The sequence below is a fragment of the Drosophila bipectinata genome, chromosome 3R, assembly GCF_030179905.1.
Source record: "Drosophila bipectinata strain 14024-0381.07 chromosome 3R, DbipHiC1v2, whole genome shotgun sequence".
Taxonomy (NCBI): Eukaryota; Metazoa; Arthropoda; class Insecta; order Diptera; family Drosophilidae; genus Drosophila; species Drosophila bipectinata.
In genome coordinates, this window is record NC_091739.1 from 17644045 (window position 1) to 17664599 (window position 20555).

The 20555-nt window shown below is 45.7% G+C and overlaps 3 protein-coding genes across 10 annotated transcripts in view; 1 reads left to right on the plus strand and 2 right to left on the minus strand.

The window, feature by feature from the left end:
• The window catches only part of Alh (coiled coil domain containing protein Alhambra), a 28136-nt gene extending 12737 nt beyond the window's left edge, over positions 1-15399 (plus strand). For 2 of the 8 annotated variants that reach the window (XM_017248817.3, XM_017248818.3), the window contains exons 6-10: positions 8193-8658; positions 8719-9061; positions 10464-11181; positions 11328-11505; positions 11580-12281. In XM_017248817.3, coding sequence (XP_017104306.2) covers positions 8193-8658; positions 8719-9061; positions 10464-11181; positions 11328-11505; positions 11580-11752 — 1878 coding nt within the window. In that variant the 3' untranslated portion in view covers positions 11753-12281. Of the gene's footprint in view, positions 1-3229; positions 4508-8192; positions 8659-8718; positions 9062-9440; positions 11182-11327; positions 11506-11579; positions 12282-12806; positions 13153-13211; positions 13729-14179; positions 14420-14474 lie in introns of those variants that run through there. The other 6 variants (XM_070281570.1, XM_070281567.1, XM_070281568.1 and 3 more) reach the window with 6 other exon arrangements.
• e(y)2b (enhancer of yellow 2b) lies at positions 15290-15973 on the minus strand. The gene is made up of 3 exons (XM_017248832.3): positions 15787-15973; positions 15599-15737; positions 15290-15538 (listed from the first exon to the last, which is right to left on the minus strand). Exons 1-3 carry the CDS (start codon positions 15861-15863, stop codon positions 15446-15448), a joined length of 309 nt encoding a protein of 102 aa, XP_017104321.2. The 5' UTR covers positions 15864-15973; the 3' UTR covers positions 15290-15445.
• A 2062-nt stretch (positions 15974-18035) lies between these two features.
• Positions 18036-20364, minus strand: alphaTub84B (alpha-Tubulin at 84B). The gene is made up of 2 exons (XM_017248826.3): positions 20206-20364; positions 18036-19634 (listed from the first exon to the last, which is right to left on the minus strand). Exons 1-2 carry the CDS (start codon positions 20206-20208, stop codon positions 18285-18287), a joined length of 1353 nt encoding a protein of 450 aa, XP_017104315.1. The 5' UTR covers positions 20209-20364; the 3' UTR covers positions 18036-18284.
• Positions 20365-20555: the final 191 nt, after the last annotated feature.

A 20555-nucleotide genomic window follows, 5' to 3' on the forward strand; every position in this document is an offset into this window, starting at 1 on the left:
TTTTGGTATCACCACCCCCTGAAAAAAGTCCCACAGATCCTATCTGATCCCTAAGGACTGTCAGCCACTTGTCCAAATATTTGGCTGTTGACATTTTTTCTCTTAATTTGCTTTTTGAAAGGCATAGAGGGCTGAAACTCGCTCCTTGATGATCAATAATGCGTACAAAATGGGTTTGTTTAGTGGCGTGTGCTGTGCAAAGTTAAAAAAACGTTGCCTGCACAAATATTTGCACAATTCATTTGAGGGCTTAAGTGCTTGCATTCGCAGGCTTGTTGGATGGGAAACCCTTTCCATGTTTTTCCATATTTTTTTTTATTTAATATCCTTAATGGGTTGACTGAACCGTCAACGGCGGTGGCGACGAGACGTGAAATCATCACCTGTCTGAGCCAAGGGAATTGCACTAATTAATATACATTTGTGTGGAATAAATGCATTAAATGCCACGGAAAGGACATTAACTAATTAATAAAAAAAACTATAAACTAAACTATGTAATGGTTTAATAAAATTTAATTTTTAAAATATTATATTTCCTTTAAATGTAATCTTTAATCTTAGTTATGGGAGCTTCACTGTAGTTGAATTAATTCTCTTGCAGGCGTCTTAGACCAAAGGCGCCATTGTTCCTTTGCCACCTTCTTATGATTTGATTACGTTTTGGTCGCGATGTTGCAACGGCAACATTTGTGGCAGCAAATCCCTCTCCACCCCGCCTCCTCCCCTTCCCGCTTGCCACCCACCTTGCCGACGACCTTTTCCTTTTGTTTGTTTTGTAAACCGGGCACGTTCACCTGCTGCCCCAAGCCGCCGACCCTCCTCCTTGCTTATCCGTCCACCCGGCCAGGTAAATGCCACTTAACGTTCATTTCTGTTTTTCTGCACCATGATTTTTTGGGCTTTGCACATTCCCCCCGTTTATTTGCATCGCAAATTATGCTCTGCTGGTACATCTTCTGCTGTTGTGCCATTACTCCAGCTGTGGCTGTTTCCCCCTCCTCCCCCCTTTTTTTTTTTTTTTATTTATTGGCAATTGCAAACGTCTGCGGCGGCGATTCCTCTCTCCGTCTATCCGTCTGTCTGTCTGTCCGGATATTCTCTTCCTCTCCTGTAAACATTGCCTTACAATTCAATTATTTTTCATTTTCCTGTTTCGGTCTTCTTTGCCAGACGTGTAGGTCTGGCTTGGCAGGAGCCAACAACAACAACAATAGGATCGGTGAGAGTAGAATTAACCTGCAATCAGCACCCGCCCCCGTCACGCCTCCTCTCACTCAGGTACACTGGCATTGCATAAAGATAAAGCCTCTACATCGTATGTAGATATGTATGTATGTATGTAAATTATGCAAAAACAAAGAGCCACTGCTTACATTTATTGTCGGAATCCCCTTTTGAGTTATTAAAATGTTGGCCAGATGTACAAGATGAATTCTTGACCCTAAGCAAAGTTATCAACATATCAGTCGTAAATCGGATTAGCTGTCATAGAAACGAAAATCGTTAATAAAAATGTATTCCCAGAAAAGCGGTTCATTTGGGTAACTATCATTCACTTAATACCATTTTCATTACCTGAATTTCAATTAAACCTTATTATCTCTTCATCTAGAAAGGGTATAGTAGAGTCTGCTCCAAGCTACAGTAGCTTTCCTGCTGTTATGTTGCTCTCTCTCTCTTGTTGCGGGGTGTTCTGTCCTCATCTAGGCGCTCTCCGAGAGAGCGAAAACTGTTCATAGTTAGTCTACCTGGGAACAGATACTTTTAACAGCAAAGGCTTAAGTTTATGGAGTTTTATTTTACTATTGTTTGTTTTAATTATGTTATGAATTATGCTCTAAGAAATTTGAAGAGAATATTAACTCGTAAAAAGAAAAGATATATAAACGAAGGTATGATTAGAATCAGTTAAGCATTAAACATAATTAATAAGCCCCCTTGATTACTGGTTATGATCAGGAATCGAGTAACAGGTATTTTTCGACCATAAATTCCTGTTTCTCTTCTCATCCCCACCATATCATCTATCGTCTTGGCCGTCGTCACGTTAATTTATTGTTCCTTGTCACATTTTGTTTTGCTAAGCTTTTCTTTCGTCATTGTGTTTTCCTGGTCATTACTGTTGATAACATTGTTGTTGCGGCTGCTGCTGCGCTCTTTTTTTATTACATCAACAGCATTACGACATGCTGCAGCAGTCTCTGCTGCTGTTGTTTGTTGTTGTTGCCTACATTTGTATCTGAATCTGTATATGTTACTGCAACTTGCAGATACATTTGTGTGTTTATGAGAGAGCGAGCGAGTGGGAGTGAGTGTGCATGCGTGTGTGAAAGATTCACTTTTATGAATTCTGAAGTGATGTGTGTAAACCCGTTGTGTAGACAACATGTTGTATGATTTGTAGCTTTTAACTGTTTGGATTGGTGCATTCACTAAAAATTTTAATGCGTTTGCAACATCGACAGGTGAGTGCTAATTGTTGCTAAAGACTTTCTGGCCCATTCTCTGTCTGTCAAATGTTTGCTGGGTGACGTTTTTCCAGTTAACTTTTGTGCCTCCGTTTGCTACTCCACGGCTCGGTCGGATGGTCGGTTGGTCGGGTCGGTACGTAAGTTTGAACGTTTATTTTTATGCTGTCGCCGTGAGTTCTTGTGTTTTTTTACCGTCTGAGAATTGGTGTGATGGTGTGCGTGTCTGGCCTACGTGCAGACAGGAATAATACACTACAAAAAAAAGAATTAAACAGGAAATCTAGGAAATCTGATTATACATTGAAAAAAAATCATTTCATCAACAAGAAGATTTTAAAAAGTTTTTAGATTAATTTTAGAAAATTATTTTCTGAACCATTTTCTACTTTACATCTTTCTTTGCGTGTAACAATACATGCAGACGTATCTCAATAATCCCCCCACGGAAAACCGGCTGCCAGCCAACAACAATGCACGGCCCAAGAGAGTATGAGAGAGAGTGAGCGAGAGCTCTCTCGAAAGCACTCCGGAGCACACGGACGGCTGGCAGCCCTCCCCCGTCGGTCGGTCGGGTTCAGGCCCGTCGAGGCCGTCGAGTACATCGAGTTTATTCCAACTCCGCACGGCCATGCGTGTGCATGTGCATAGAAGTAGCAGTCCGGATGACTGTGTTCCGTCTGTTGATTTTCGGTTCGGTGTTGTAGCGTTTTTATTTCTGTGAATCCATTGAATTAATAATTGTGTCATTAATAATTAATTGTGTCACAACAACAACTCACCTGTAAAAAATTCAACAAATTAAACCTTGCCACGCGGGAATATTAAGCAGCGTTAAGAAAAGCGTCAAGTTTCCGTTTAAAAGAAATTAAGTTTTTAGTGAAGAAGAAAAAAAGGTAAACGTCGAGAGCAGCAGGCCCAAAGCCCAAAGCGAGTGAGAGAGTGAGTGAGAGAGCGAGCCAGCCCAGTCGCCGCCACGCAAGTTATTCACCCCAACAACAACAACATCATCATCAGCAGCAGCACCGGGACAGGGGACAGGAAAAGGGGGGTGGAGGTGGTTCTCACGTATGCGCTGTGATTTTGTATAAGTGTGTGTTCTAAAACAGTGTGTGTGTGTGTGTGTGCCAGTGAAAGAGAATACAAAAGACAGAAGCAAAAGCAAAGCCAGCATACAAAATAATAATATTGAAAACGATACAACAACAACAACAAAAAGTGTATCAGAAGTATCAGAAAGGTGAAGAGGAAGAAAGCCAAGACTGAAAAAACGTAGACTGAAGAAAAGGCCGAGTCTGAGGCTGAGACTGAGTACGAGTCCAGTTAATTACAGAGCACAAAACAAAATCGAAGAGGCCCACTCTCACCTCTCCGCCTCTTGCCCGTTGATCCAAAAGCTGAGGAGCCACAGAACAGAAGTCGAAATGATGATGATGGACACCATGGACGCATCCCAACAGTCCCAGCCCATGGACGTGGCGCCTGCCGTCGCTGTGGCAGCCACCACTGTGGGCAGCGCTGCTCTGGTGGACTTCACCGCCACCATGGTGAGCATGGCGGCCACCGCCGAGGCGGAAACGGGCACATCCGAGAGCAACAACAACCACATCGACATGGCTGAGTACAAGGAGCACCGGAAGAACAAGAAGAAGAAGCGTGAGAAGAGGGAGCGAGAAGGACGCGAGGGCAAGGAGCACCGCCATCACAAACACCGGGAACATCGAGAGCACCGGGAGCATCGTCGCCACAGGGACAGAGATCGGGACCGGGAACGGGAAAGGGAAACGCACCACCACCACCACCAGCAGCATCACCATCACCACCCCAACAGCAGCCAGCACTCGACCTCCGCCTCGTCATCGCCGTCATCGGCGTCCACCACCCCCTCGGCCACCATTGAGTACGTTGGTGGGTCGGCGTCCGCCTCGCCATCGTACTTGGGTGCAGCCGGCGGAGGAGCGACGGGGAGTGGTGGAGGAGGTGCCGCCACCACCACATATCCGCACAATTTAAAAATACGCTTCCTGCTTTCCGGGGTAAGACTTCAATCTCGAGACACTTTCTGATTTTTCCCCCTCGACGGCGCTATCCAGAATAGTGGATAGCCCACCATCTGTCCCTGCCAATCCCCGGGGTCTATTTTGGGAAATCCCTGGAAGCTGCCATGTCTGACAAACTGGGAGAATATGTTTTTTAGAAAAGACTATTCCAGACAAAGAAAGGTTGTGGACTTATCGAGTATGATCGGTTCTCACTGTGGGATTATCACAGAAATACTACCAACCTATACCCTATCAAGAGAAGACATCTGATCTTGTGGCTTAGGAACTGAGACCACATCCTACCGGTCCTACTCCATTTTTTACCTTTCCTGAAGCCGAGTGATTGATTTCCAGATTTTTTCTCATGACCTCTGAGGTCTTTTATTTAAATATTATGGCTTGTATTTCCAAACAACCAACCCCATTGCGATTATATTTTGATTATTAATGGCCATATTTGACACTCCATCAATAATTTAAACCACAATGTGCAACCGAGAAGCATGTAGTATGCACCTGCAACGATGGGAACGAGTCCACCTGCCAGTACGGTTGGAAAAACAAAAGAAATACTAGGGGGGAAGACACCTTCAATTATCCAACATCTCCCTTCCACTCCAATAGGCCCTTATACCACATATCTGAGTTGTGACACATGGTACGGTTTATGGTGTAGCGGTACTCGATTATTGATTAGTGTAAGTGCCATTAAGGGCTGTCCCTGGAGTACGTGACTAGCTGGTAGCTGGGTAGAGGGGATTCCAAGCAGACAGCTGTTCGCCTTATCCTTATCCTTTCCGCTTCCCCTTTTTTTCGCTTGCCGCTTGCATTCTATCCTGTGGCAGCAGCAGGACCAGGACCTTGTGCAATATATTCAACATGCCACATTTGCGCCTAGTTTACGACAGCTGCCGAGCATCTTCCTTGGTCCTTGGCTCTTTCTTTCGTATCTACCCTTACTTTTTTTGTACTTGCGCTGGCTGTTGCTTCCTGGCGGCTGATTGATCCTTGGATCGATCTGGTTACAGCTGCTTCTGCTGCCTGCCTCTCTCTCTCTTCATTTTAAATTCCCAGGTATGCGGGCCGTTGTCCTGTCTCGGGTCGGGTCCTGTATTTATTCACCTTTTTTCTTTGGTGTTTTTTTTTTTTGTGGCTCCCTAATTGTTATTTTAATTGGAAAACATAACAATACTCACTGTTCTTTTTGGTATCTTTTGGTATTTTTTAAATATTAAACATTAGTATATTATCTCATATGTATTTATTGAATTAAATATGACCCTTCCTTTATCTATTAGACATTCCCATCCAATCAACCAAAACGCATTTTCCCTTTAAATATATCCTGCCATAAGAACATTATTCCCTTTGATCCTTTCAATTTCCCCCTGGATAGACGAGATTTGTAGTTTCCGCCAATCGGCTTCGGCTTTAGACCGTAATTCGATAAAGGCCATGAAACGGTTTGTTTACTCCCCGGAATCCTTCCTTTGGACTTCCTTTGATTTCGCTTTCTATATAGTACTAACGATGACAACAGCAATAGCATTCCCCAAAAATATCATTCAATTCAATTTGAATAATTCTATCGTTTATTTGACGACTGTTGTTGTTTGCTTGGATGGTTCTTCTTCTTTTTTTTATGGTTGTTGTTTTTTTTTTTGCAAACTTCTCTTCACAAAGGGGACAAGGACAACCCTTTTATGCGAACATTAACCCATTGCATTGTTGGGCAAGGCTGGAGAGAAAGGGATGGAGAGCTCGCGCGAAAGGGTAGCAGGAGAGGCCCAGACACGCTAATATAATATTTATAGTTGGTATTTTATTTCCGGCTGGCGGGGCTCCTTTTATTCAATTGAATTCAAGTTGTCGCACAATAAAAAAAATAAAATTGAAATATGTCGCGGAAGCTACTCCCAAATGCAAAGCACGCTTTATCGTCAAAATTATACACATGTGTGTACATAGAAGAGGGTTGAATTCGTGTCCTGTTTCTGCTTCAGGCCATTAGCTGCAGCAACAGGATAATCGCCATTCGGCAGCTGCCTCAACAGTAAACTCTAAAAAACCATCAGAGGGTTAGAATCCCGAGCCGGAAAGTGTCAAGTACACTCAAAACTTGACCATGAAAATGGTTGTGCAAATCCTTCAGATTGTTTTCACAAAAATGCAATTATTAAGGACATAAATCAATATTATTGTGTGTGGCAGATGGTGTCCTATCCTCCCGCCCATTGACCCAAATCTAATGAAGCATGAAGGTGCTGTTTCTGAAACTTGAGACGAATGTTTTTTCGTGCAACAGGCTTCTTGCTTCATGTTTTAACTTGTTGGAACATGCATGGAATTGAATTTCCAATTGGAAAACTTTCCATAAGGTGGCAACTCCGCGGAGTACTCTTCGAATAGGTTTGTCTTTTTCGTCTGTTTTTGGTCTACGTGACCAAGCTACATTGTGTGCGTGTGTATTGTAGATGTGTTTGTGTTGTGTTGCACCCCCATCCCCAAAATAAAACAACAAAAAGACAAAATCTACTCTCTGATTGAGGTGAGGAGAGCAAGAGCCCGGGCATCAGGCGCAGGGTGGGGAGGAGTAGAGAGTAGAGCAGCAGCTAGCTCGGGTGGGTGAGCTGCTGCTGTTGAGCTGAGTGGCTCTCCCAATCTTGTAGGCCTTGCTCTTTATTGTTTTTTTTTTTTTTGGTGCATTCGGTGCATTTAACATTTGTTGCTCCACACAGATACACATAAATATGCGCAGCACATGCCCCAGCCGAACCACAAAACCAAAAATACAACAACAACAACTATGGAAACTCGCCCAGCATTGCAGCAACATTTGTTGCAGTTGCAGCTGCAGCTGCAGCAGTGCCTGGCATTCTTGTAACTCTGACTCATGAGCGTTTTCCGTTCGATTTTTGTTGTCTTATTTTTTGGTATGTGTGTGTGCCCGGGAGCGATAAGAGCTTTGGAGTTGCATTAATGTGCCTGTCCCTTGGGTAGCTTTTAATCTATATGGAACACATGCTGCGCCGATCCCCTTTATATATGTATAACTCGCCCAGTTTGCCCGCACCACCACCCACCCCCCAGTTGCAGCAGCTACACCACAGTGGTTGCTGTGATTGCTGACACAATTGAACAGCCCACTGTTAGGTCACTGTTAGGGGAATGTTAATCCAGCCCTGCTCCGATGTGGGTTTTGTGTGGTTTATTTTGTTATTCTTCTTCTTCTTCTGACGTGGTGGTGTTGTAAACATGTGTTTACATGTCTCACCACCGACCGGATGTTGCTAATGACCGCAAAGTTAAAAAGCAAATCAAAAAGGCAACCGCATTAATTTTAGCACCGATAATAGAATACACTTAGTTACAGTATTTAATACAAAAATTTGATTAAAATTTCATAATTTTTTAGTAAAATTATGACTTTAATAACAAGTATTTTGTTATTATTCTTGATGATAATTATTTTATATTATGAGACCGTATAAAGGCCCCTATTTCCCCTATTGTGTAATAATACACTTAACTAGAACTAACCATTAAGAGATTGTTTGCCTTTTCGGAGCTTATCTTTTCCAACAATATTAGGTCTTTATTATCTAATAAAAGCCACAAAAATAAATCATGAAATCATTAAAAATTCCAACTAACTCGTCTTATCATCTCTCGTTTACAGCAACGAACTGAGCTCAGTCCACCGACCCACCAAACATCCGCCACCGCTGAAGTGAATGCTCCACTTTCCAGCTCAACAAGTGCATCCATTGCAGTAGCGGCGAGTGCTACGGCAGCGGCAGCATCCCCAGCCACCGGCGGCAACACCTCAGGCAGCAATGCGGGCTCCACGGGCAGTGGAAACAGCTCCGGAGGAGGCTCAGCTGGAGCACTGGGATCTAGCAGCTATCCAAAGACTGACTCGGCAAAGGCGAGTGGAGCAGGAAGTGGCACTGGGAGCAGCAGCAACAGCAGTACCAACATCAGCAAGCACGGCAGCAACATCAAGGAGAGCAGCAGCAACCAGCAGCCAGGGAGCGGAAGCAGCAGCAACGCCCCCAGCCTGTATGTCTCCGTGCCCCTGTCAACGGCCAATGTACCTGGAATCAACCTGCCCGCCAACAGTAGTAGCAACAATCCAAGCAGCGGTAAGTGATCCACTAGCGTCATTCAAGCTGTGACTTATGCTTTCCATTTTCTTGCAACAGACACCCATGCAGCAGGATCGCGCGGCAATGGCACTCAGTCGCAGCAACAGCAGAGCCACCAAAGCAATCCCACTTCGATGAGTGGTGCATTCCATGGCGGAGCAGCAAGCGGCAGCCCTAGCGGTGGCTCCTCGTCGGTCATTCAACACCAGAGCGGCAAGTCGTCACCGGCGCTGGGCAACCTAGTCAGTGGCAACAGCGGCGGCAGCATCATCTCCGCCAGCGGCGGCAACCTAACTGCCACCACCACGGAGAGCGGTAATCTGAAGATCAGCTTCGAAAAGCAGACCACGCGGGTGCAGCAGCTGCAGGAGCAGGAGGCACCGCCAGCACGACGTAGCAGGTATGCAGGACGTAGCGATGGTGGCCACCTCGTCACCCATCTTTTGGCTCGTGTTTGTTGCCTGTGCTTGACTGTGCCCTTAGTTTGTATCATAAATCGTTTGGAAATGTTTATATTTCTTAATCCGCGGCTGTGTTTTTATTGTTCTGTTGCTGTGTTTCAGTAGTAGTTTTGTTTTGGCGGCGAACTTTCGTTCCTTTTGATCCTTTAGTTTTTATCCTTAAACCCCCTCACCACCACCACCAGTTTCCTTTCGATGTCTATGTGTTATTGTAAGGCCATGAGATCTCTGAAACCAATCTATTTTTCTTTGTCTCTCTCGTTTGCTTAATGTCTTCCCACATTACACAACTGCCCACCAATCCATCATCACATTTAGATCGCGATCCGGTGAGAGTGGCGGTAGCCATCATCACACCCACCACCATCACCACCCGACCCACCACAATAGCCACCACCAGCCAGCAGGGTCACTGCAGCAGCCACAATCCCAGCAACAGCAGCAGCAGCCACATGCTCTGCACTCCTCTGCCTCCGCCGCCAACGCCTCAGCCAACTCCTCCTCCACCTGCCCTCCCAATTCTACCTCTTCGTCCACCCTGTCCAGTGGCCCTGCCTCCTCAAATTCGAATCCGAAAGCTCCCTCACGGTCGGGCAAGAAACGTGGTGCTGCTCCGGTCAAGAACGACGCAGCCCCGGCGACTCCAACTGCCGCCAATCTGGCTGCAACCACCGCCGAGAAGCAGAGTCGCCACAGTTCGCCCCACTATCGAGGCACGCCCACGCCCCCGCCACCGGGTGCACCACCTCCAGTGGTCTCCTCGCCAGTGGTAATGCTGCAGTCCCTTTCCTCCTCCTCGATCGACTCCCCGCCAGCCAACCCAGCAGCAACTAGTCGCAGCACTCGCAACAACACCACCACCGGTAGCAACAGCAACAACAATCATAACGGCGAGCAGACATCCTCGTCCTGTTCGTCCACGTCGTCCTCCTCCTCGAGTGTTAGTTCCAGTGGTAGTGGTGGGGCTGTCGTTAATCTGATTGACTCGCCGGTGAACATGTCGGCGTCTGGGAACTACCGTGGCAGCAACATGTTGCCAGCGGCTAGTGGCAATAGTCAGGCCAAGCCCCTGAATAAGAAAATGCTGCGGGCCCAGCAGACGCAGCTGTATCAGCAGCAGCAGCAGCAACAGCAACAGCAGCCACAGTATACACCTTCCGTTAGGTCTAGCTCCCCCGCCAATGTCAGCTCCAACTCAGCTTCGAACACAGCCAACTTTAGCACGCACTTGCAACAGGCACAGCAGCAGCATCAACACGAAGATTTAGAGATTTTGCAATTCACTAATTTGAATCCCAATCCTTCTTCCAACCCCAACACTCCGACGTCGAAACCAAACAGAACGCCCGACCTCGGCTTGGCCTCGTCCATATCCTCGCTGGTGCCCGTGACAACAGCAGCCCTGGCCACGCTCACCAACCAGTTGCCCCTCAATGCGGTGTCCAGTGGCGGATCTAGCGGCGGCCTCAAGTTCACCTACGAAAGCCAGACCACCTTGGATGTTCAAATGCTGCCCGTGAGCGCCATCAAGGACTCGCCTCCCAGCTCGCCCGGTTCTGAGGTTGGACTGGCCATACACACGGCTGCAGCGGCGGTGAGCTCCCTGAATGCCGTCATTCCGGCCTCGGCAACTGCTCAGCCCGGCAATGTCCGTAAGCGGGGACGCAAGGCCAAGGACTCCACGATAGCAGCCCAAGCAGCAGCCGCGGCAGCAGCAGCGGCAGCGGCGGCGGCGGCGGTAGCTGCCTCCAATGCTCAGCCAGATCTCAAGGACGTGCGCATACTGCAGAATGGAGCAGCCAGTGGCTCGAGCAATCCGGCCAGCAGCACTCCCACGCCCCCTGCCACGCCGGCAGTGTCCACTCCGGCTGCCTCCACCGGATCTAGCTCGATAATCACCCACACGGCCGCCCACATGCTGGGCAATCAGATAAATCCCAACAGCAGTGTGGCGCAGAAGCTGTCCGAGCAGTTGCACATGGAAGTGCAGGACCATTCGATCTACACGCCGGACTCGATGAATTCGCAGTACGCCGGAGTGCCCTTCCCCGGCAAGCAGGTAATACAAATATTATATAGTTTCTGTATTATGACTCGCTTACTGGTTTGATAAGAAAGTTTAGCCAAGAAAGGGCTATCGTACAACCCCTTAAGCTGCCAACAAGTTAGTCATTTCAGATAATTGATAAATACTTGTATTTACAGCGCAACTCGAGTGCCTCGACTAATAATGCCACACCAGCTCCGAATCCACTGCAGTCGATGTTCAGCGGTGGTGGGATCAACGGAAACATGCCGATACCACAGAGTCTGGAGCAGCTGCTGGAGCGCCAGTGGGAGCAGGGCTCACAGTTTCTGATGGAGCAGGCCCAGCACTTTGACAGTGAGTATGAGTCGTACTTGGGGACTGAGACTGTTATGCAATTAAATATTAATATTTGCGATTTCGTATTGCAGTTGCCTCCCTGCTGAATTGCCTGCATCAGCTGCAGAGCGAGAATCTGCGACTGGAGGAGCATGTGACCAGTTTGATTGCTCGACGAGATCATCTGCTGGCTGTTAATGCGCGCCTGCAGATTCCGCTGAATACGATCGGCAGCAATGCCAAGACCGAGGCGCACGGTAAGTAGAGGAGGCGCGCCTTCTCTCTCTGAACTTGGTGTCGGCATTTGCTCGCTTCCAGCACTTAGCCTTGGAGGAGCCTTACATCCACCACCTACCACCCACCACACAGCCACTGAATACAGACCAAAATTTGCGTTTATTACGATTGATTTTCAATTCTCTTATGTTCGCATTCATTGTACATACTATATACTATCAGTAGTTTGTGTCGATAGCTCTAAGTACCTTAGGTTAAGTTCCAAACTGAATCGGTTGCAAATGGTCGTGTATATAAGGAGAATATGTATGTACATAATAGGCCACATAATACCCACCCATCCACCTCCATATTCTGTCATGAAACCGAGAAGAAGACTCCATCGACCATATTGACATCTCTCGTTGACTCTCGTTTCTGGAATGCTGTTTCTCTGTCATTATCCCCCGATCATCCCATTCTTAGATTACGTTTATATCTTAAACGCGGCGACTACACTCTTAAGTTAGTTCTATGTATTTAAGGCCAAATACAAGTTACTTTTACCCACTCATGTACCGATTTATGCGTATTTCCTTGGCCAAGTTACTAGTTAAGTTACTTCACAACCTAAATGCTACTTACTTTCGATTTTATTTATTTGAAAAATGAATAAAATGTTTAAAATATTAAACACAAAACCACACAAATTCTAAATTCATTTCTTAAGTTTTCGATATTCTCACAAAATTGGGTTCTGGTTAGAGACCCTCGGTTAGAGGCTTATTCTTTTAGTTTTATTCTTAAGTTTGTTGTGTTGCCGTCTGTTGCATGCAGATACCACGAGAGATACACCACCCACACGCACTCACACACACCGCCTACACCCACACACACACACACACTACACCCACTCACTAACTAATACCGCAAACTAGCAAACACACGCACATATCCCTTGGTGGAGATGGAACACTACTGGCGCGTACTCACAAAATCTAACAAAATGCTTACAGCAACGGCATCTTCAGCCACAACAACAACAACAATCTCAACAACAACAGCAACATCAACTTGTACAACTTCTGTCATTTCCACACTAGCTCCCAGCACCAGCAACAGCAACAGCATATCCCTCAATGCAGCCACAACAATCGCCACAGCCGTTTCCCTGGCCACCACGGCAATCAACACCACAATTCCCACAATGGCCAACAGTCGGCCGACAGTGGCTCCGGCTAGTTCCAGCTCTCAAGGAGTTCTCGACTATCGTGGCAGCAACACCAGCAGTAACAGTGCCACCAACAACAACACCAGCAGCAGCACCAGCAATACCAACAGCAATAGCAACCATCCGGCAGCCTCTTCCAACTCCAGTGGTCCTGCAGCAGCCCCAATGTCCATTACATCTGGACTAACGATGAACAATGCCGCCAACTTGGCTCTCAGGTGAGAAACATAAGGATGGCAATAGGTCATGAGAGGATCTAAACCTAATTCACTTTCAGGCACGTCTCTGCATCCCATGGATACACGAATACTGGAAGCAACAATAGGAGTGAAGTCAGCATTAACCTGAACAACAACAGCCTGCACCACCAGCATCTATCGCAGCAGCAATCAGTGCAGCATCCTTCACAGCAATCCCAGCAGCAACAGCAGCAGCAGCAGCATCTCCATCAGTCGCACCATACCAGCGCTGCTGTGGCCGCTGCTCACATGTTGGGTGTGGGCGTAGTCGGTAGCGGTGGCGTAGGCGTGGGGATGAGCCTGGGCGCTGGGAGTGCCGCTGGTATTGGACGAGGTGGGTCAGCGACAGCCACAAGCACAACCACAACTACATTTACGACAACAGCGGGCGCGAGTCAGCACCACCAGTCGCACCATCAGCCACACCATCACCCTACCATTCAGGTTCAAGTGGGTGGCGGCGGCGGCGTTGGCGTTGGCGTTGACGATTTAAGTAGCACCTCCTCCTCGTACGCGGCGCACCACGCAGCGCTCTACGGCACGCATCACCAGGTAGTAGTGTGCGTGCGAGCGTGTTCCACTGTGTGTGACTATGTGTGTGACAAATTGTGGGTGCATGATCTGTCCCCCAGGACCATTGAAGTTCATTTTCCAAAAGCTAAATGTCTGTTCGTTACTCGTCGTGCATTTCATTTATCATTTTGCGCCCCTCATGTCTTCTTTACCCACGCACCCATTCAATCAATCAATCAATCAATCAATCAATCATTCATTCCGTCAATTGGTCAACCCAATCAAATTCCAACACACACTCACACTTGCTTTGCGCCCAGCCCATCTAGTTCATTATAAATAGTCCATTGCTGTTGGGAGTCCTCCTGAAATTGTTTCTTGTTTTTGTGTGTTTAAGGCTGAGAGAGAAGAATCCTTAAATATTAAAAAATTTAAACCTTAATCCCTGCCTTATTAGAAATTAAACCAATAACTAATTCTATTTTCCTTGCAGTCCCAACTAAGGCGCGACGATAACCTCGCCAAAACCAGCTGAAAGTCGTACCGTGATCAACTGAAACTGCAGTCGAAGAAGAAGCCATCCCTGACCAAGCGCGGCAAACGCCATCAACCGAATATTAGCAACAAAAACAGTCGCAGCAGCCACAAATTGCAACAGCCAAGGGGCCACAGTAAGATAAAACCAACGGAGCTTGGTTTTCAGCAGCCGCCACTCGACAATAATGACGATGATGTAGGTATCCATACTCCGATAATACGAACCATCTCTAATGGTATATTCCTTTCAGCTCAGCAGCGATAGCAGCTCTTCGAGCTTCTCATCCTCCTCGCAGCAGCAATCTTCGGTGGACTACGAGGCGGAGGACGAGAACGAGGACAAACAGAGGCAACCAAAGCACAAAATCGAGAACGAAAGCTTGCTGCATGTCCAGAATTTTCTTAAGTGTTTTGGACCCAATGCATATGCCACAGCAAGCTTGGCGCCAAATCCCACTCCACCAACCGTGAATCCCATCAAGCCCTTGGCCAATATCATCAAGCCAGCTAGCACCGGAGGAGAGCTGCGTGCCTGGCGCCAGAATTTCCGAAGCACAATGCCGCCAAGAACAGCAGCCGCAGCACCAACATTAGTTACCACAGTAATAGCCACAAAAGAAACACCTATTATAGCCCAAGCCTTACCGCTGGTGGTTCAAGCCCAACCAGTTGTTAGCCATAAGCCAGCCAAGTTTCAAATCAATACGAAATTTTTGCGAAAACCACGTAACAAGCTAATGAAAATGCTGCCAACAGCCACGGCAGCAAAAGCCGAGCCACAGGACTCGCATCCTTCGCTGCTGTTCAACGACGATTCCAACGCCAAATTCAAAGACTTTTCAATCGACTCGTTATTAAATAAGTAATCATAAACCTGTAACGACCCACACAAAATGTATGACTTACGATTAGCCTTATTATTTGTAGCATAATTACACAAGTACATATACATAAATAGTATAAAAGTAGAGCCCATGCCGCGTTCCTAATTTCCAATCCAATATACAAACTTTGTTTAGCCAATCGACAACCCTTGTAACGTGAACATAGTAACAGCGTATTCTAATTACCGTTAAGTTGTTTATTTATTACATGCATATTGTATGTTTAACGGCGCAATTCATATACATATAGCCTAAGTATGTAAATATCTACTTAAATAAACCACAAGAACAATGTCATGGTGTTTGTTTTGGAACACGTGGATGCGGAGTCGGTCAGTTTACTCCTTCTCGGGGGGCAAGGAAGATTCCAAAGCGTCGCGCACACGGATTATCATCTCCTTACGAATATCCTCGGGAATCGAAGCTCTAGCCTAATTGGAAACGGAATTCGGGTTAATCTAAAGCTTCTGGCGGGAAAACTTATCACATACTTCGGGTACAACCTCTGCTGCCAAATGAGCTAAACTCAAATTTTCGACTCCATGTTCCTGAATGGTCTGTCGTACTAGTTTCTGAACTTTGCTGAGCCACCCGCATTCCAAAAGTCGTTGGTGCAATAAGTCCTTTAATCTGCAGGGAATCCATTTATTACAAAATCATGTAAATTGGTGTAACTTACGCCATATGAGCTTCGTTGGACAGCTTCTTATCCTGCCCAGGATTGGCATCTGTTCCCGTTTCCTTGCTCTCCGACATGACTTTTGGTGGCTAATACTGGGAAAATAAATTTGTATTCCAAAATTTGGAGCAATATTTTTTCAACTTGTTTATGAGCAACGTGCTAGATTCAATTCTAGTAGATTGACAATGTAGACAGTACAAGGAAAGTTTGACATGGCTTACTGCGCTAAATTACATTTAGTGGAGAACTTTCAATATATACATATATATATCTTAATATATGCATGTATGTACTTTTATTTCTGCTCCCAACTTTCTTCAACAAAAAAAAAAGATTGCAAAGCGGTAACTGACACATGTGGTCTTATATAGCATCTGATTTTGATGAAATAATAATAATGATGAATAATAACCCAAACTTCCTGCCCATCCGGCAATTTAAAATTAAATATTTTAATTTTACCATAAATAATTAGAAAAATAAAATAAAAATGAATACTCTTTTGTAGTTTCTCAAATTCAAATTTTGACGGGCACTATCTGGCAACGCCAATTCGACAATAGCCACTCATCGGTATAAGACTTTTTGCGCTTGTCGGTAATCGATATTTTTAGATCAGTTTTAATGATTAATTTAATTTAGTCCTTGTATAATTATTTAGACCATGTATAAAAAACATGAAGCATTAATTAATTAAGTAAAATAAAAGGTAAAAATTTGCTTAGTTTATACTTTGAAATTAAAAATAGAAACGCTAAAACCGATTCAATATTTAAATTTATGATATATTAATATTACTATTTCCTGTGAAGCTTTTTTCATGTTTTTATGTCAAACTTACTTTATTTACAAAAAATAATCCATAATAGAGTTAGAAATGCCAATAATAAATGTATTAGTGGGAACTTTTCAAACATTTGCTAAACTCTTCGTTTTATTGATCAAACGTTAGAGCTTTACTCATGAATTTACCCTAAATAAAACATTTCCATTTGGGTGGATATCACTTGCTAGCCACCCACCTGATCCGCCTACACTAGGCTATCACCTTTCCAAGCCGGTTTCGAGACACCGTCAGCTTGGTTGGCTCACCACCTTTATGTACAAATTTGGTAATGTCGGCACTCTGATTTCATTCTGGCCAGCTGTGTTTTAATGTTTAACAAAAAAACACCATTTGATGATTAGAGTGTTTCAAAATGCGACTAATAATTGGCCATTGGTGTAAACTTCATGACCATAAAAAATCTAACCATTTTAGCCTGGTTTTAAGTAGAACATAAGATTTACTTAATGACTTCAGACATAACCTCAATTAAGGGCGCCGGCTCTATATATAATTCTATATGTTTGTGTTAGTGCCTTGGCATTGCATACAGTACATATTTATAGGCCACTTGGCCCTCTTGGGCTGCATTTCCTGCCCACATCTTGGGTATTTCTGGAAATTCAATAGCAGCTGCTGCAGCTGTCTCCTCGGTCTGTTTCTCGAAAATGCCGCATCAGGCGGCTCTTACAACAACAACAAGCCGGTTTACCTAGGCTTGAATTTCAATTTGGGCAAAGCAACCCCTGGAAAAGGCCGGAACAAAGTATATAAATACATTATATACACAGCTAGGGGCAAGAAAATAGGGTTTTTACATAGAAATATAACATTACTTTGGCAAATGAAAGAAGTCCTAAATTTTTAGACCAAAGCCTACATCTTTAGACCATATTTCTTGTTTATAATATAGGCTTTATATAATATTATATTTAAATGATCTGCCCACTGCTGTAATCAAGTGTTTACCCACATACGCAGATTTATGAGTGGCGTGTACAATGCCAGTTAAGAAATGAAGTCATCGCTTTGCCGTGTTGGCGTTTCTATGGCGATGAGATATTATGCTGCGACCTCAAAAAAAATGATGACTCATCGTCGCAGAGAATCAATACTGCGGTTTCCCCGCCCACCGCCTGATGGGGGGAGGGGCTGTGAAAGGAGAAAACTGCAGAAAGTGCAGCATCATGCCACACACAGCCTGAGTACAGTCTGCACTTGCAACAAACCGTAAATGCGGCACGAATTGGGGGGAAAATAGAAAGCGCTAATTATAGCTGAAGTGAACGGCAGCCGCTCTGCTCTGCTTTGCTTTTCCACAGCCAGCGTATCCACCACGTTCAATGAACTCTTCACGCCAGAATGGATAATGGCCCCACCAGAATTGCTGGAAAAAATAATTAAAAAAAGACTACAGAGGTTTTCTTTTTTAACTGTCAACACCGATGTCTTGCCGATTTTATTCTTGTACACAACTTAACGCTGAGTTAGCTTGGCTTTTCTGCTGTACGTGTCTTCTTGTGGATAAAATACTTTCGTGGTTTTCTGCTTCTATTAATTCGAACGCTCTCGAGTGTTGCAGTGAATGTATTTGTGGGTTGGAGGCGTAGGCATTGATTTCGACGGTGGCCCGCCCACCAATGACGCCCCCTACGAGCGTTGGCGGGGCTTAGTATTCCTCAGCACCCTCACCCTCGCCGTCTCCGGAGTCCATGCCGACCTCCTCGTAATCCTTCTCAAGGGCAGCCAAATCCTCACGAGCCTCGGAGAACTCGCCTTCCTCCATACCCTCACCGACGTACCAGTGGACGAAGGCACGCTTGGCGTACATCAGATCGAACTTGTGATCCAGACGGGCCCAGGCCTCAGCGATGGCCGTGGTGTTGGACAACATGCACACGGCGCGCTGCACCTTGGCCAGATCGCCACCAGGCACCACGGTGGGTGGCTGGTAGTTGATACCGACCTTGAAGCCAGTGGGGCACCAGTCGACGAACTGGATGGTACGCTTGGTCTTGATGGTGGCAATGGCGGCGTTCACGTCCTTGGGCACCACATCACCACGGTACAGCATGCAGCAGGCCATGTACTTGCCGTGGCGAGGGTCGCACTTGACCATCTGGTTGGCAGGCTCGAAGCAAGCGTTGGTGATCTCAGCCACAGACAGTTGCTCGTGGTAGGCCTTCTCCGCGGAGATGACTGGAGCGTAGGTGACCAGAGGGAAATGGATACGTGGGTAGGGCACCAAGTTGGTCTGGAATTCAGTCAGATCCACGTTGAGGGCACCATCGAAACGCAGGGAAGCGGTGATCGAGGACACAATCTGGCCGATGAGACGGTTCAGGTTGGTGTAGGTCGGGCGCTCAATGTCCAAGTTGCGACGGCAGATGTCATAGATGGCCTCGTTGTCGACCATGAAGGCGCAGTCGGAGTGCTCCAGGGTAGTGTGGGTGGTCAGAATCGAGTTGTAGGGCTCGACCACAGCAGTGGAGACCTGGGGGGCTGGGTAGATGGCGAACTCCAGCTTGGACTTCTTTCCGTAGTCCACGGAAAGACGCTCCATGAGCAGGGAGGTGAATCCAGAGCCAGTGCCTCCACCGAAAGAGTGGAAGATCAGGAAGCCCTGCAGACCTGTGCACTGGTCAGCCAGCTTGCGGATGCGGTCCAGGACCAGATCCACGATCTCCTTGCCAATGGTGTAGTGACCACGAGCGTAGTTGTTGGCAGCATCCTCCTTGCCGGTGATCAGCTGCTCGGGGTGGAACAACTGGCGGTAGGTGCCGGTACGGACCTCATCCACCACAGTGGGTTCCAGATCCACAAACACGGCACGGGGCACATGCTTGCCAGCTCCGGTCTCGCTGAAGAAGGTGTTGAACGAGTCATCACCGCCTCCGACGGTCTTGTCAGAGGGCATCTGGCCATCGGGCTGGATACCGTGCTCCAGGCAGTACAACTCCCAGCAGGCGTTACCAATCTGGACACCAGCCTGGCCAACATGGATAGAGATACATTCACGCTATAAGGAAAGAAGAAAAGCAATGATTAATATCCACGCCCAAGAAAAAAATCGATTTTCAGAGCCGCGCCCAACTCAAAGCGGCCCTGGCTTATGTATTGGTGTGTGCGAAAGGGACAACTTGATGGTGTACACATTTTTATGCTGCTGTACTCCTCAAACGCCGAATGCCGGAAATTGTCGGCATTTTCTCTTGAAATTTCTATGCAAATTTTGCAAATGCCGAAGAAATTAATAATTTAGATTGAAATTAAATTATAAACGACAGAAAGCGGACAATCTACTTTTACTAAAATAAAATTTACATGAAAATTGTCGGAAATTACAGAAAAAATTCAAAAAGAGAAAACTCTTTTTCCCTACATGTTTGCAATAATTTCTTTTCTATTAAATTTTTTATGAAAAATTTTCTCTTGGCAGCGGTGCCATGACGTCACCACTTGAGCAGATTTAGCTACCAAGCGGCCACCATCTTGTCGAAAAACACGCGTTGGTTAACGAAAATTTTGCCGAATACTTTTCACTTGTATCACTTTTTTATTTTGATTTTTTTTTACTTGCTAAAACTTACCATATTGAGTTTTTAGTAGTTTTTTTTCACACGCGACAAAAAAGTTCACAAAATGTGTGGAGCTGATTTTAGGTCTGACTCGGAGAGCGAATACGTTCGAATTGCCGGCTATGAGGCTTGACAAACGTAGGTAATGAAAACTGTTAGTCACGGCCTGCTTTTATATGAAAAATTTTCTGATGCCCGCATACTATGATTTGTAAAAATACCAACGATCTAAATTTTAGAGCAAATCTATCGAAATATCGAATATTAGTTGGCAACACTAGGTGTCTTGTCAATTTTTCTTGCAACTTGCAAATAAATATTTTTTTTCATATCCAATTTTTGTTAAATTATGTTATTAATGT